The following is a 17,536-nucleotide window of genomic DNA, read 5'->3' on the forward strand; positions in this document are numbered from 1 at the left end:
AGCCCACGTACCATATAACACAGCTCACATAGTATATAACAGCCCACGCATGCAGTATATAACACAGCCCACATAGTGTATAACACAGCCCACATAGTGTATAACACAGCCCACGTAGTGTTTAACACAGCCACATAGTATATAGCACAGCCATGTAGTATATAGCACAGCCACGCAGAATATTGCACAGCCGACGTAGTATATAGCACAGCCCACGTAGTATATAGCAATGTGGGCATCATATTCCTGTTAAAAAATAGAATTAAAATAAAAAATAGTTATATACTCACCTTCCGTCGGCCCCCCGGATCCAGGCGAGGCGTTTACCGATGCTCCTCGCGACGCTCCGGTGACCGCTCAATGCATTGCGGCCTAGGCAGCATCAATAGTAATCATCAAGGCAGCATCAATAGAAAAATGTTGGTCACACAGGGTTAATAGCAGCATTAACGGACTGCGTTACACCGCGGCATAACGCGGTCCACTAACGCTGCCATTAACCCTGTGTGAGCGCTGACTGGAGGGGAGTATGGAGCGGGCACTGATGGCTGGGGAGTAGGGAGGGACTAATTATTGGCCGGACTGTGCTCGTCGTGTGTTACGTAGGTTTTAATTTTGAACATGTACAAGAAGGTGAACCTGGCAAACAGATAAAAAAGAAGAATTTGCAATAACATACCAATACAATTCCTTCCTGAAGTATCAGATTCATAGCCATTATTGCAAATACAACGGAAGCCGCCTCGTAGATTTTCACAAACCCCATTGGAACAGATGTCAGGATCAAGAGCACATTCATTGATATCTATAAGTTATAAAGCAATAGTTAAAAAGTTTTTCAAGTGATGTTAAAAAGATACAAAAACTAGAAAATAGTCTTTTGTAGTAAATTATTGTATTTCGCAAACAATAACATCCCGGGGCATCTTTTCTTGTAATTCTGATCAGCCATTCCTCTGTTATTGCTCATAGAAATTTTCAATAAAATGATAACTAGGTGTTACCAGTTGAAGGTGTGTCATTGCACACTCTGACAGTGTCCAATCAGTGCTGATAATTTGAGATGAGCAGATCATCTGAAATTTCAACTTGCATAGTTCGATGAATTTTCCCCAAAAATAAATTTGTGGCAATTAGAAAGGCCTTTAATTGACCACAACATGTTTCTAAAGGTACCATTGCACTAAATGATTTACCAACAATCACGACCAGTGATATGACCTGGCCATGATCGTTGGTAAGTCATTGTGTGGTCGCTGGAGAGCTGTCAGACAGACAGCTCTCCAGCGACCAACGATGCTGAAGTCCCTGGGTAACCAGGGTAAACATCGGGTTACTAAGAGCAGTGCCGCGCTTAGTAACCCGATGTTTACCCTGCTACCATTGTAAAAGTTAAAAAAACAAACAGTACATACTCACATTCCGGTGTCTGTCACGTCCCCCGGTGTCAGCTTCCCTGCACTGTGTCAGCGCCGGCCGGCCGTAAAGCAGAGCACAGCGGTGACATCACCGCTGTGCTCTGCTTTACGGCCGGCCGGCGCTGACAGTCAGCTCTCGTTTGACTGCATTGAACATGTTTTGAAGTCTTTAATGCAAACACTACCTTATTAAAGTCCAAGCAAACTCAAGCTATTTGTTTAGCAGTAATCAGGTGGTACCAAACAGCAATGTTTGGATGGTGTGTACAGGTTTAATATTGGACTACTACACCAAAGAACTGTGCAGAAAAAAGCTAATTTTTTTTTACAACACGCACATTGTTTGAGATAGAAAGTTGTATTTACATTTCTGGATCATGGAGATTTTTCTGTTACCTTTTAAAAAATATATATTGTAAGTTGCTAATCTCACAATCCAGAAATCACCCTTTCTGTGACACACAAGTCTTGGTTACAGGAGCTTTGCTTAGTAACACAATTAGCACTGAAAGGTTTAATATTGCCCAAGTTGTTTGCGGTGTTTGAAGAATAAAAATATCTGTTATTAAGAATTAGAAATACATCTGCATTAAGATTCAGTGATAACTGATTAATTCATTGCATTAGATTTAGATTCCTAAAAACAAACTGTATTGATTTTCAGCCTCTTTCAAATTACCTCTTCCATCTATAGTAATTCCTATTCCTCCACTGCAGAGTCCTTGAAATTCAGCTGCATTTTACAAGAAAAGGAAGATTTCATGAAGTATTGAATTTGAATTAAACATATACATGTATTGCTGTTGTCTTTCACTTCTTATGTTTTAATTATTTATACAAATGTATTAGTTCATGCCATAGACCATAGAAAACCGATGAATAAAACTGATGAATAAATTATACAGGGTGGGCCATGTGTATGGATACACCTAAATAAAATGGGAATGGTTGGTGATATCAACTTCCTGTTTGTGGCACATTAACCCCTTTCTGACATCTGACGTACTATCCCGTCAAGGTGGGGTGGGCCCGTATGGCCACCAACGGGATAGTACGTCATATGCGATCGGCCACGCTCACGGGGAAGCGCGGCCGATCGCGGCTGGGTCTCGCAGCTGACATCCTGCACTATGTGCCAGGAGTGGTCACGGACCGCCCCCGGCACATTAACCCCAGCACACCGCGATCAAACATGATCGCGGTGTGCCAGCGGTAGAGGGAAGCATCGCGCAGGGAGGGGGCTCCCTGCGGGCTTCCCTGAGACCCCCGGAGCAACGCGATGTGATCGTGCTGCTCTGAGGGTCTCCTACCTCCCTCCCTGCAGCAGGCCCGGATCCAATATGGCCGCAGCATCCGGGTCCTGCAGGGAGGGAGGTGGCTTACCAAGTGCCAGCTCAGAGCAGGCGCTTGGTAAGCCTGCAGTACTGTAAGGCAGATCGCTGATCTGACAGAGTGCTGTGCAATCTGTCAGATCAACGATCTGTGATGTCCCCCCCTGGGACAAAGTAAAAAAGTTAAAAAAAAATGTCCAAATGTGTAAAAAAAAAAAAAAAAAATTCCTAAATAATAAAAAAAATATATGAATCCCATAAATACATTTCTTTATCTAAATAAAAAAAAAACAATAAAAGTACACATATTTAGTATTGCAGCGTCCGTAACGATCCGACTGGCCCACTAGTTAACCCCTTCAGTATACACCGTAAAAAAAAAAACGCTTTATTCTCATACCGCCAAACAAAAAGTGGAATAACACACGATCAAAAAGACAGATATAAATAACCATGGTACCGCTGAAAACGTCATCTTGTTCCACACAAAACGAGCCACCATACAGCATCAGCAAATTTGCCCATTCTGCAAATTCAACGCTCCGATCTGACATCAGTCAAACATCCCTTCGGCGGATATTAGCTACTCTCAAATGGCACCCTTACAAAATACAGCTGCTAGAAAAAAAACGCAGAACAACCGCAGAAGAAATCGATCAAAAAGTCAAATAAGTTATAGTATAAAACCACAATAGTTTATTAAATAAATCAGGTATAACAATGGAAAATTTATAAACAATATGTTACAAATAATTAAAAACAACAAGGACGCACCCAGGGAAAAAACTGAAAAAATTGCTGCAAAATGTGTGCATAAAAAATATGCAAAAAATATGAAAAATGAAAATATATATAATATAGCAAAAGTGCAACAGCAAAAGGAGATCTAGATCATAAAATATATTTATGTATAAGTGCATAATATATGTATAAATAATTTCATAACGTGCCCATTATGTATGTAAGAGACAATCATGTGCAAAGTGGGGCACAGTGTGCAATGTACATAGCTGCACATCAGTATAGTGATACAATAAATAATCCAAAAGACAATACAATTATAAAGTAACTTACACAAGTAGTAAGACTCCCAGGTACCTGGATGGCATCCTCCCCAACGTCCTACCCAAGTTACTTTATAATTGTATGCACTTTTATCTTTTGCATTATTTATTGTATCACTATACGGATGTGCAGCTATGTACATTGCACACTGTGCTGCACTTTGCACATAATGGTCTCTTACATAATGGGCACGTTATGTAATTATTTATACATATATTATGCACATATATACATATATTTTATTATCTAGATCTCCCTTTGCTGTTGCACTTCTTCTATATTATATATATTTTCATTTTTCATATTTTTTTGCATATTTTTTATGCACACATTTTTGCAGCAATTTTTTCAGTATTTTCCCTGGGTGCGTCCTTGTTGTTTTTAATTATTGGTCACATATTGTTTATTAATTTTCCATTGTTATACCTAATTTATTTAATAAACTATTGTGGTTTTATACTATAACTTATTGGACTTTTTGATCGGTTTCTTCTGCGGTTGTTCTGCGCTTTTTTTTCTTGCTCCTTTATTCCGATTGTCCTTTTGTCATTACTTTTGTCCGGCTTCTCAGTTGAAGGGATATTATTTTCATCCATAATTATTAATTTTACATCACATTCATCTCCCTGCTATTTTGCAGCTTTTCCTTTATCATTATTTTAAAATCCAGCTGCTACAGCATCTTAACGAGAATGACCCAGATCGGCGCGCTGAATTTACAGAATGGGCAAAACAAAAATTTTAACAGGACTCTCAGTTTAAACAGAACATTATGTTCAGTGATGAGGCAAACTTTTTTGGGTGGGCCATTTAAATAGATACACCTAATTAACATGGTGACAGTTTTCTTGCTTAGGTGTCTTGCATTGAAATCTGCTGCAATGACCAGGGTACCGCGTTCACCAGACATCAACACAATTTCTATCCTCACGTGTTAACCTCTGCGACATGTCAATGGCTGTAAGCAAAGAGAAACTTGTAAATAACTCATGAAAGAATAAAGTTTTGTGAAAACCAAGCACACCTTTGTTTTTCTTGTGAAATTCTCAATAGCTTTGATGTGTCACATGACCCTCTTCCCATTGGAAAAAATAAAGTTGGATCCAAAATGGCCAACTTCAAAATGGTCACCATGGTCACCACCCATCTTGAAAAGTTTTCCCCCTCCTATATACTAATGTGCCAAAAACAGGAAGTTGATATCACCAACCATTCCCATTTTATTTAGATGAATCCCACCCTGTATAATAAACCAATATGTCTAACGAGAAGATAAAAAGCAATAATCTAAAAATACATACAGAGCATACCGTATATACTAGAGTATAAGTCGACCCAAGTATAAGCTGAGGCACCTAATTTTGACACGAAAAACTGGGAAAAAGTATTGACTCGAGTATAAGCCGGGTATGCATAGTCCTCTAATCTCTATCCTTGTATGTATGGCTACTTGTCCCTATCCTTGTACTGTATGTATGGCTCTTCATCCCTATCCTTGTATGCATGGCTCCTCATCCCAGTCCTGGTATGAATGGCTCCTTATCCCTGTCCATGTTTGCAAGTCTCCTCATCCTTACCCTTGTCTGCATGGCTCCTTATTCTCATTCTTGTCTGCATGGCTTCTCATCCCTGTCCTGGTATGCATGACTCCTTATCCCCATCCTTGTATGCATAGCTCCTCATCCCTGTCCTGGTATGCATGGCTCCAGATCCCCTTCCTTGTCTGCATGGCTAATCATCCCTGTCATGGTATGCATGGCTCCTTATCCGCTTCCTTGTCTGCATGGCTCATCATCCCTATCCTTGTATCAATAATTCCTCATTCATATCCTTGAATGCATGGCCCCCATGAGAAAATACTTAAAAAAAACCTACTTACCTTCCCTGCGTGCCCTAGCAACATCCTGTACCGGCTTCCAGCATCTTCTGCGGCCGAGCGATCACGTGACCCCGCTAATTAAGGTAATGAATATCCACCTCTCTCCACTCACCGGGGACATGTGATCGCCCAGCCGCAGGAGTGGCTGGAAGCCAGAACAAGATGTGGCGAGGTTGCGCAGGGAAAGTAAGTAGGAGTGTTTTTCTTTTTACAGCTGCTGGAATCCGTCAGCTGTGGCTGTAACTGTGCATGCTATAAGAGAAATTAATTTTCATTGCTTATGCAGTGAATATTCATTTCTCTTTAGCAGCGGGCAGAGTTAGAGCAGCAGCTGCCGGCTCCTGCCTACTGTGACCCGCTGCTCCGCCGCTCCTCCGCCCCCACCTTAAACTGGGACTATGATTCATGCATAATATGGGGAGGGCGTTTTCAGCACAAAAAAAGTGCTGAAAAACTTGACTTATACACGAGTATATTCGGTAAATTGCTATTACTTTAAATTGCTACATTATCGTATTTGTTTCTTTTTGTTTGTAATTTAATAAGCAATTAATTAAAAAATACATGCATTAATGTCAATTGTTATCTTTAATTTATTTTCTGCAGTGAAACTTCAGCAGGGTACCAGAAATAAACTATTTTTACCTGAGCTGCGTGGCGGACAGGGCTTGCATGGTTCTCCGAACCCATAATCTGGGTTGGCACAGCAGCATTCAGACTTGGTCACAGATCTGGGAAATTGATGGACACAGACCCCCTTTTTGATGGCTCCATAGCAAGTGCTATGCATGTGGGTATCTAAAGAGACAAGTGAAAACTAAACTATCCTATAAATGGAGAGGGCAACATTTAAAACAATACTATAAGACACTGAAAGTCAATATTATTTGTATATAATGTACTCAAATTATGAATTTCCTATGAGTCTATTCTTACACCCTTAAAAAGCCATTTTCCATTTTTGTTTTTTTTGCTCCTCTTCACAGAACTATAACGTGTTTATTTTTCAGTCAATATGGCCATTTGAGGGCTAGTTTAGGTGGTACAAAGGTCTTGCCAGGAGGCACAGACTCTAGCGAAATCGGGGCCACAGTTCTCAGGCTTTATGAAGGGACAATTAACTGAGGCTCCTCCTCAGATGACACTACGAAGTGGGATAGAGCGTTGGCACAAATGTTCTTCTGCCCGGAGAGAAAATGGAGGGTGAAATGGAACCGGGAGAAGAACAGGGACCATCTAGCCTGGCGAGAATTTAGCCGCTGGGCTGTCTGTAGATACAGAAAATTCATGTGGTCGGTGAAAACCTGAAAGGGAAAACGAGCCCCCTCCCGGAGGTGTTTCCACTCCGAGAAAGCCAACTTCATAGCTAGCAATCCCAGATGGAATAATTCCTCTCCACCAGTGTGAAGGTCTTGGAGAAAAAGCAGCAAGGACGCTTCCAACCTTGAGCATCCTTTTGGAATAGGACTGCTCCAGCACCGACGGATGAGGCATCCACCTCCATTATAAAAGGTTTAACTACATAGGGGCAATGTAGAATGGGAGCGCTAGCGAAGTGGGACTTGATAAAGAGGAAGGCTTGGAGACATCCTCTGGCCTCAATTTGGGATTTACTCCCTTCTGCATGAAGGCTACCAAGGGAGCTAACAAAGTTGAGAAGTGGGGAATGAACTGGTGATAACAGTTAATGAACCCCATAAAGCGCTGCACCGCTTTGAGAGAAATGTTTTTTTTGCCAGTCCATCACAGCCTGTAGCTTGGCAGGATCCATGGCCAATCCCTGGGCGGAGATGATATAGCCCAGGAAAGGCAAGGACTCCTGCTCAAGCACACACTTCTCCAAATTGGCATAGATGGAGCTTGCCCGTAGGAGGTCGAAGACTTTGCAAACATTTCTCCTGTGGGAGTCTATATCTGGAGACTGAGTAGATGAGAATTTCATCCAGATAGACTGTGACCGAGGTGGAGAGCATATCCTGGAAGATATCATTCAGAAAGTCTTGGAAAATGGCACGAGCATTACAGAGCCCAAAGGGCATCACCAGGTATTCATAGTGCCCGTCCCTGGTATTAAATGCCATCTTCCATTCGTCCCCCTTACGGATGCAAATCAGGTTTTAAGCACCCCGCAGATCAAGCTTAGTAAATACCCTCGCTCCCCGCAATCAATCAAAGAGCTCAGATATTAGGGGCAGAGGGTACTTCTTCTTAACGGTGATGGCATTAAGACCCTTGTAATATATGCATGACATAGTTCTCTGTTCTTCTTCTGCATGAAGAATAATCCCAATCTTGCAGGTGACACTGACTTCCTAATGAATCCTTTTGTCAGATTCTCCTGGATGTATTGGGTCATCGCCTCCATCTCTGGGAGAGATAGAGCATAAACTCAACCCCGGGGAGGCTCTGCACCAGGCAAGAAGTCAATAGGACAGTCATAGGGGAAGTAAGGAGGAAGGGTCTCAACAGTCCTCTTGGAGAACATGTCCGCATAGGGCCAATAGTGCTTGGGGAGAGAGGAAAGATCTGGGGGCACCTTTGTAGTAGCAACCTGAATGCACTCCCTCAGATTTCTACCCACACAAGATCCACTCCATCCCAAAATTCTCCCTGAAGACCACTATATATGTGGGGAGTGGTGACATAACCAGGGTGTCCCTAACAGGATCTTTTCAATTCCCTCAGGATTGACAAGTAATGAGATAATTTCCTGATGGGATGGTGACATAGACAGAGTCAAAGGGATGGTTTGATGAGTTATCTGTGAGGGCAGAGTCGACCCATTTACCACTCGCACGATCACTGGCTTGACGAGCATCACCAGGGGTATTGCCATTGGGCAAAGGAAGAAGACATAAAATTGCCCTTCACCCTGGAATCTATGCATCTACGCAAATCTCGACCATATGAGTGGATGGGCCTAAGGTAATTGTCCCCTTGAAGGACAGTTTGGAGGAAAACGCCGCTGTGTCTAGTGAACCTTCTCCAATAGTTACTAGATGCAATCATTTCCCAACCACTGAGTACATTGCCTGGCATAATGTCCTGACTGCTGGCAGACAGTACAGACCAAGGGTACTCGAGCGACCCGGGACGTAGATCCCGCTCGAGAAACCTCTATGGCCTCATGTGGCTCAGACACCTGAACCAGAGATTCCAGAGGTCTGGTGAAGGTGGGAGCCAGCCGAAACCTCTGTCTACACTGGGCTCGCTCCAACCTTAGCTCTTTAAAATGAAGGTTGATGCGGGTAGAAATTTCTATGACCACCTCCAGTGTGACGGGAATCTTCATAGTGGCCAAGGCATCCTCCACATGGTCAGCTTGTCCCCTCCAGAATACAGGGATAAGGACTTTATCCGGCCACTCCAGCTCAGATGCCAAAGTCTAGAAGTGGATGGCAAAATGGCTGACCATGGACGAACCTTGTGTCAATGCCCACAGTTGGGGCGCCATATCATGGGTGACACGAGGTCCCAAAAAGACTTGTTTCAGAGTGCTCAAGAACCACAGAGCACTCTGCACCACATAATCATCGCACTCCCACAGCGGCGTAGCCCACTCCAATGCCCTATCCGACAGGAGGGATATAATAAATCCCACCTTAGCCCGCTCAGTGGGAAAATGTGTAGCCAGGAGCTCAAAATGTATAGCACACTGGCTCACAAATCCCCAACACAGCTTCCAGTCACCAGTACACTTGTCAGGCAACGGGAGATGGGATAACATCAGTGCAGGGGTGGCAGTGGACAAACTAGCTGCAGCCATGCTAGCAGCCTGAGCAGCAACAGTGGTAACATCCATGGCTGAGGTTGTGCGCTTGAGAGCCGCCAACCTGCCCTCCAGCAGCTGGATGTACCTCTGCAGTTGCTGTTCATCCACCATTACTAGCCAGACCCTGGCGCTAGTATAATGTTAGTGCTGGCAGAATGTACCAAATATTAAAGAACATATAAGGTGCTTTCGCAGCCTGGGGTCCACCGTGCAGTGATGGAGCCTGCTGCGAAGTAACGGCGGCATTCTATGTCGGCATTACCGCCTAGTACACACAGGTTAACGTCACCCAGTGTGAACAAACGCAAACTCTGTTGCTCCACAGATTCGCAGATCACAATAGGAATGCTGAACCCTGTTAGCTGTCACAGGGCACAGCAGAGTAGGAGCTAGAGGGATCACTAGCACTCACCCCCACTAAGCTGGTGGTTGAACCCACTCTGTCACTCAGTGGCGTTTGAGCCCGCGCCTGAGGACACCAGAGACAGATGCTGGGTTCAAATGGGAATTCCCACCCTACTTTGAAAAGGAACTGTGCTTAGACTGTAAATGCGAACACAACTGCGAAACTGATAACTGTAAGCTATAGCGCATGGAATGTGCACAGCGTCGTGCTTGTGTACACTGATAAAGATGCTGACCAAGTGTGTGGCGGTGGCTAACCCACTAACTGACTTGGTATCTTAGCTCCACTTACCCTAATGCGCATGCAACAACCAGAGGGAAGGGGAACATTAAGGAGCTTTCACCAGATGCAGTCATACAAGCACACACACAATTTTGGTTTATACTAGCGCATGGCTGAGCGGCCATGCAAGCCTTTTTATAGCTGTAGCTTTCCAGGACCTTCTAAGTGGTCCAATCGGAGCCGCTACAGTACCTGAACATATGACCTTGACCTCCAATGAGAGGTCGTCCCACGGGCAAGCTTAGTAGAGGAAAAGCAGGACTCATTCCTTGGAACGTCTGCTCACCGCTGATCAATGCTGGTTGCAAAAGCTGAACCTGGTACAGTAGCTGTAACCAGACGCACAGTAACAGCTTGAGCCAGACACTGAGACCGACATCTCTGCTAAGCAGACTCCACTGGGGCTGGGAAAAATGGGAAACTGCAGAGAACATGGTTTGAGATTCTCCCTGTGCAGTGGCAGGAACTCGACATCTAACAGATATGAGATTAATATAAGGTTAGTCTGCAGGTAAATAGTATCACAATGCTTCTCCACTGTCTTACAGATGTGCTGTAGAGCTTAGCGCCAATCAAAGTGCCAGGGCATGCTTACAGAACCTGCTCACAGTTTACTGAGCTGGTGGCTCCCTGGAGGAACTAAGGTAATTTTCTCCTATTTATCTGCAGATTACATTTGTACCTGCAAGTAAATAGAATTTTGTCAAGTAATAGGTTCCCTGTAAATGAAAATCAGCTGATAAGTTTGAGGGAAATTACAGGCAATTAAGTCTTTATATAGGTAACAGACCTCACATTTTTCAAATCATGTTGATTATATCTGCTGATATAAGCAGTAGTAAAATCATTAAAAATCCCCTATAATATTTTGACATAATCAAGTAGTACATTTTTTCTTTTGATAGTCCATAAATTATATGAACAACTGTTTACAAAATGTTACCACTGTGTTTTACTGTATTTACTGAAATTAGTAATAGAAACAGTGGGTAATGTGGCACAATCAGGTAGGTCAGGAACTTACCAACGCAAACACGTCCATCAACCCCAACAACTAAACCAGGTGGGCATTCACAGCGAAAAGAACCTTCTGTATTAATGCAGTGTCCGTTCATACACATGCCTGGTGTTTGACATTCGTCAACATCTAGAAAAGCAATTATTACAGTAAAATGTAAGTGTAACTGAAATAAAAATGACTGAATTAAAAATATTGAAATATGAGAATTACAGGACATACCTGTACAGTAGCGACCATTGGCAGCCAGGACAAATCCTGGTTTACAGATGCACTTGAAGCTGCCATCCTCATTTATACACATTCCATTTAAACACATATTTGTAGTGGTGCATTCATCATGATCTGGTGATATAAATGAGAACATCACTTCAGGTATTTACATATACTTAATACATAGACAGAAACTAAAGGAAGATCATCACGCTTTTGACATATAAAACCGAGATCCTGATATAGTGACAGATACCACTGGTAGAGCACAACAAACATATAAGCGATTAAAGAGAACCTGTCAGCAGGATTTTACTAAGTAAACTACAGACAGTGTCAGGTTGGCAGTGTAAAACAGATTAAAATGATAGCTGTGATGAAGAAATCTGTTTTGTGGTTATTATATAATCAGTGTTAGAAATTTTCAGTTAATGATATGCTCGTGTTCCGAGGCGAGACTGTAGACAGAGTCTTATCTTCCTGCTCTATCCTGCTCTAAGCCAGAGAAATGAAGAAAAGACCTGTCCACAGGTTGCCCCAAAGCACAAACAATCTGTCTCTATTGTTAAAAACTGGGATCCATGCAAAACAATTTAAATTGACGCGTTTCTGGCAACACAATGCCCCTAGTCATAGTATGGCTAAGGGTATTGTGTTGCTAGTGATGTGTCAGTTTTAATTGTTTTCCTCAATGACTAAGGGCATTGTGTTGGCAAAAATGCATAAGTTTTAATTTTCATGGATAAACCTCAAGATTTTTTCTACAGGATAGCAGTGCTGAATGTTTCTTAATAACTTACGTATCTTGCTGTACTTAGTATATAGAGTACATAACCCATTTGAAAATCACACTAAATATTTTATTTAATGATACTAATGATAAATAAATAGTTATTAGTGCAAACAATAGACACCTTAGTCGAAGCCAACATGCCCCATCATAAGTCATTGGGGACCAATGGGAATTGCTGGTGTCTGTCATGTGATGCATCCAACACTGTCATGCATACATTTATAAAGGAAACCATGAAATTGATGTGAACAGTTTTACTGGAAGAGTTGCCTTCAGAAAAATTCCATGTTAAGTATAAAATATACCACCTAACATCATTTCAAAATCCCCAAACTGGCTTCTGTTGACACTGAAAAGAACAAAGATGCACTGTAACTAAAATGTGGAAACGATATGAAGAAATTCCACTTTGATCTTAAGTAAGCTGGATTTTTTAGTTGAAGACATTTGTCTACATATTCTTTAGCCAAATTATTTCACTGAAATTAGCTCTAAATCTGCTATTGTGGGAGAGTTGATGTCATCTGCTTCTTTTTTCACTGACTTTGATCTGCTCTGTATGTCCAATTGAATGAGAAGTTCATCATGGATGAACATCAACAAGTATTTAGTTTAAAAAGACATTGGGAATTGAGTATGTGAGAAGAGAGGGCATTATACGTGCAGTGTCTCTTATATTTACAGTAATTTCAAGTTAGAATAATTACAACTTGAAACCACATTCCACATACAATGCCACAAAGGTTGATAATTTGAAGCTCATGTGGTTGGCTGGAGCATAAAGCCAATCAGCATGAACATTTCATTATTAAATATTCTAAATTGCAGAACGGGTTGTCTGTCTTTTATGGCATCTCTACAGTGTGGTACAGTTCTTTATCTATGCCAAGATGTGCTGCCATTGGACAAGGGAAATTCCATTTCATTGTTCTCCTACAGTGAGGCGGATTTACTAAAGCTGTCTAATTTTTAGACAGTGCAAATTTAGACTATACAGACAGTCTTAAAATGCTGTAAAATTATCACAATGACTCATGCTTTTTGAAAAATAAGGCACGTCTCCTTAGACTCTTTAGTCTGTGTTTCCACCATATAGATTTGGTTACTTTGTGGCATAAAACTTTGCACCAGTTTGTTGCATATTAACCCATTGCTTCCACAGACAATTTTTATTTTTTTGTTTTAATTTTTTCCTGCCTCTTCTTCCAAGAGTCATAACTTTTTTATTTTTCCATTGACATAGCATGAGGTGTTTTTTACAGGCCAAGTTCGTTTTGAAATAAACCATCCATATTATCAGTATACTTAAAAATGAGAAAAAAATTCCAAGTTGAATAAAATGTTGAAAAAAATGCAATTCTGCCATAGTTTGGGGTTTTGTTTTTACAACGTTCACTGTATGGTAAAATTACAAGGAAACATGATACAGATTAGTATGATCATGGCGATACCAAACTTGAATAGATTTGTTCTTCAATTCAGTGGAAAAAATAAATTCAGAAATTTGTAAATAAAAATGTTGGCTTGCATTGCAGTTTTCCAAAACTTTTAATGTTCTTATTTCTCCTTTAATGGAGCTATGCAAGGGTTGTTATTTTTTTAACATGTGCTTTTGAGCCCTTTCCACAAATTGTCACCCGAGCGCTGATGTACATGTTTGGGAATTTGTACTAAATGGTTAAGTTAAGACTCTCATTTGCACTAAACAATATACCCATACAAAACTAGGCCTTCTGTCAACGGAGGCAGAAATAGTCCAAAACAATTAATAAATGTGGTGCAAGGCAGGCAAGACAGTTATTTGGCGCAGATGATTTCAGAAATCTGTAGCGTTTAGTGGTGTAACTGCCCCCCGACCTCTGAATGTACTTTATAAAACCCTGAAAAAGCTCCTGCTCATAATGCAGAAAGTAATTTACAGATTTGAGCACCTTTTTCAGATATTTGTTTATATGGATTTGCTTTAGCTATATTAGTTATCACATATTTTTTCCAATAATCTCAATTTTTTTTCTAATTTTGATTTAACCTTTTTGGAGATCACGGAACCAACTGCTAGTTTTAGATACAATTATAGCCCCAAGTTTCAAGACATTCAACTCACAATAGCAATCTGAGAATGAATTAGCAATGTAACTTTAGGAACCATTGTACAGTATATACAGGATGCACTTAGTTAGTGAGCGTTTTCAGACAGTTAAGATGATGTATTTCATAGTAACATAGTAACATAGTAAGGCCGAAAAAAGACATTTGTCCATCCAGTTCAGCCTATATTCCATCATAATAAATCCCCAGATTTACGTCCTTCTACAGAACCTAATAATTGTATGATACAATATTGTTCTGCTCCAGGAAGACATCCAGGCCTTAACACAAAATGTCTTTTAGTTTTCAAACAATCTACAATACCATATCCAATATCCAAAATTAGGGTTGAGCGAAACGGGTCGTTCATTTTCAAAAGTCGCCGACTTTTGGCAAAGTCGGGTTTCAAGAAACCCGATCCGACCCCTGTGCGGGGTCGGCCATGCGGTACGCGACTTTCGCGCCAAAGTCGCGTTTCAATGACGCGAAAAGCGCCATTTCTCAGCCAATGAAGGTGAACGCAGAGTGTGGGCAGCGTGATGACATAGGTCCTGGTCCCCACCATCTTAGAGAAGGGGCGGCACGGTGGCGCAGTGGTTAGCACTGCAGCCTTGCAGCGCTGGAGTCCTGGGTTCAAACCCCGCAAAGGACAACATCTGCAAAGAGTTTGTATGTTCTCTCCGTGTTTGCGTGGGTTTCCTCCGGGCACTCCGGTTTCCTCCCACATTCCAAAGACATACTGATAGGGAAATTAGATTGTGAGCCCCATCGGGGACAGTGATGATAATGTGTGCAAAAATGTAAAGCGCTGTGGAATATGTTAGCGCTATATAAAAATAAAGATTATTATAAAAAAATAAAGATTATTATAAAAATAAAGATTATTATTAGAAGGGCATTGCAGTGATTGGCTTGCTGTCTGCGGCGTCACAGGGGCTATAAAGGGGCGTTCCCGCCGACCGCCATCTTACTGCTGCTGATCTGAGCTTAGGGAGAGGTTGCTGCCGCTTCGTCAGAAGCAGGGATAGCGTTAGGCAGGGTCCATTAACCACCAAACCAATTGTGCTGTAGCGATTTCCACTGCCCAACACCACCTTCGGTGTGCAGGGACAGTGGAAGCTACATTTTTTTTTTTCCCCCCCTCAGCGCTGTAGCTCATTGGGCTGCCCTAGAAGGCTCCCTGATAGCTGCATTGCTGTGTGTACGCCGCTGTGCAAACCAACTGCTTTTTTCAAAGCACAAATCCTCTTGTTCCTTCCTTTCTTAACAGCTATCTTTTTTGTTTGTACACACTTTTTATTTAATTTGTGCATCAGTCCACTCCTTATTGCTGCCTGCCATACCTGGCTGAGATTACTGCAGGGAGATAGTAATTGTTGGACACTCCCTGTTTTTTTTTTTTTTTTGTTTGTTTTTTTTTTGTTGGAGATTAAGATTGACATTTCTGCTAGAGTGCCATCCCTGTGTGTGCCATCTCTCACTCAGTGGGCCATAGAAAGCCTATTTATTTTTTTGCTTGATTTGGGTTATAAAATCTACCTGAAAATAATCACTACATCAATCAGTGGGAGAAAAATATTGGCCTCAGGGCTTGTGTGCCACTCTTGACTCCTGTGTGTGCCATCTCTCAGTCAGTGGGCCATAGAAAGCCTATTTATTTTTTTGCTTGATTTGGGTTATAAAATCTACCTGAAAAAAATCACTACATCAATCAGTGGGAGAAAAATATTGGCCTCAGGGCTTGTGTGCCACTCTTGACTCCTGTGTGTGCCATCTCTCACTCAGTGGGCCATAGAAAGCCTATTTATTTTTTTGCTTGATTTGGGTTATAAAATCTACCTGAAAAAATCACTACATCAATCAGTGGGAGAAAAATATTGGCCTCAGGGCTTGTGTGCCACTCCTGACTCCTGTGTGCATCATCACTCACTCAGTGGGCCATAGAAAGCCTATTTTTTTTTTTTTTTGCTTTATTTGGGTTCTAAATTCTACCTGAAAAAATCAATAAATCAATCAGTGGGAGATTAATATTGGCCTTTGGGCTTGTGTGCCAGTCCTAAGCGTGCCATCTCTCTCTCTCAGATAGTGGGCCATAGAAAGCCTATTTATTATTTTTTTTATTGGGTTTATAAATTTTCCCTGGAACAAAAAAAAAAAAGTGGGAGATTAATATTGGCCTCTGGGCTTGTGTGCCAGTCCTGAGCGTGCCATCTCTCTCACAAATAGTGGGCCATAGAAAGCCTATTTATTTTTATTTTTTTTGTTTTATAAATTCTCCCTGAAAAAAAAAAGGGAGATTAATATTGGCCTTTGGGCTTGTGTGCCAGTCCTAAGCGTGCCATCTCTCTCTCTCAGATAGTGGGCCATAGAAAGCCTATTTATTATTTTTTTTATTGGGTTTATAAATTTTCCCTGAAAAAAAAAAAAAAGTGGGAGATTAATATTGGCCTCTGGGCTTGTGTGCCAGTCCTGAGCGTGCCATCTCTCTCACAAATAGTGGGCCATAGAAAGCCTATTTATTTTTTTGGTTGATTTGTGTTCTAAATTCTACCTGAAAAAATCAATAAATCAATCAGTGGGAGATAAATATTGGCCTCTGAGCTTGTGTGCCACTCCTGACTCCTGTGTGCGTCATCTCTCACTCAGTGGGCCATAGAAAGCCTATTTTTTGTTTTATTTGTTTTATAAATTCTCCCTGAAAAAATCATTTTTATTTTATTTGGTTTCTAAATTCTTCCTGAAAAAATCATTTTTTTCTTTTTTTCTAAAGTCTCCCTGGAAAAAAAAAAATCAAATCAGTGGGAGATTAATATTGCCCTTTCTGCTTGTGTGCCGGTCTTGACTCCTGGGTGTGCCATCTCTCTCTCTCTCTCCAATTGTGGGCCATAGAAAGCCTATTATTTTTTTAGCTTGATTTGGGTTCCAAAATCTACCTGAAAAAATCACTACATCAATCATTGGGAGAACAATATTGGCCTCTGGGCTTGTGTGCCACTCCTGACTCCTGTGTGCGTCATCTCTCACTCCGTGGGCCATAGAAAGCCTATTTTTTCTTTTATTTGTTTTCTAAATTCTCCCTGAAAAAATCATTTTATTTTATTTGGTTTCTAAATTCTTCCTGAAAAAATCATTTTATTCTATTATTTTTTTTTCCTAAAGTCTCCCTGAAAAAAAAAAAAAAATCAAATCAGTGGGAGATTAATATTGCCCTTTCTGCTTGTGTGCCAGTCTTGACTCCTGGGTGTGCCATCTCTCTCTCTCTCTCCAATTG

General features: G+C 41.3%; 1 protein-coding gene across 1 annotated transcript in view; it reads right to left on the minus strand.

Annotated features, from left to right (window-relative positions):
- FBN2 (fibrillin 2) overlaps positions 1 to 17,536 on the minus strand; it is a 403,326-nt gene that overhangs the window by 206,940 nt on the left and 178,850 nt on the right. Inside the window, exons 14-18 of the mRNA XM_069753996.1 lie at positions 11,394 to 11,516; positions 11,178 to 11,300; positions 6,339 to 6,491; positions 2,098 to 2,151; positions 680 to 805 (exon numbers count right to left, since the gene is read on the minus strand). Coding sequence (XP_069610097.1) covers positions 680 to 805; positions 2,098 to 2,151; positions 6,339 to 6,491; positions 11,178 to 11,300; positions 11,394 to 11,516 — 579 coding nt within the window. The remainder of the gene's footprint in view (positions 1 to 679; positions 806 to 2,097; positions 2,152 to 6,338; positions 6,492 to 11,177; positions 11,301 to 11,393; positions 11,517 to 17,536) is intronic.

The sequence above is a fragment of the Ranitomeya imitator genome, chromosome 1 (assembly GCF_032444005.1).
Source record: "Ranitomeya imitator isolate aRanImi1 chromosome 1, aRanImi1.pri, whole genome shotgun sequence".
Taxonomy (NCBI): domain Eukaryota; kingdom Metazoa; phylum Chordata; class Amphibia; order Anura; family Dendrobatidae; genus Ranitomeya; species Ranitomeya imitator.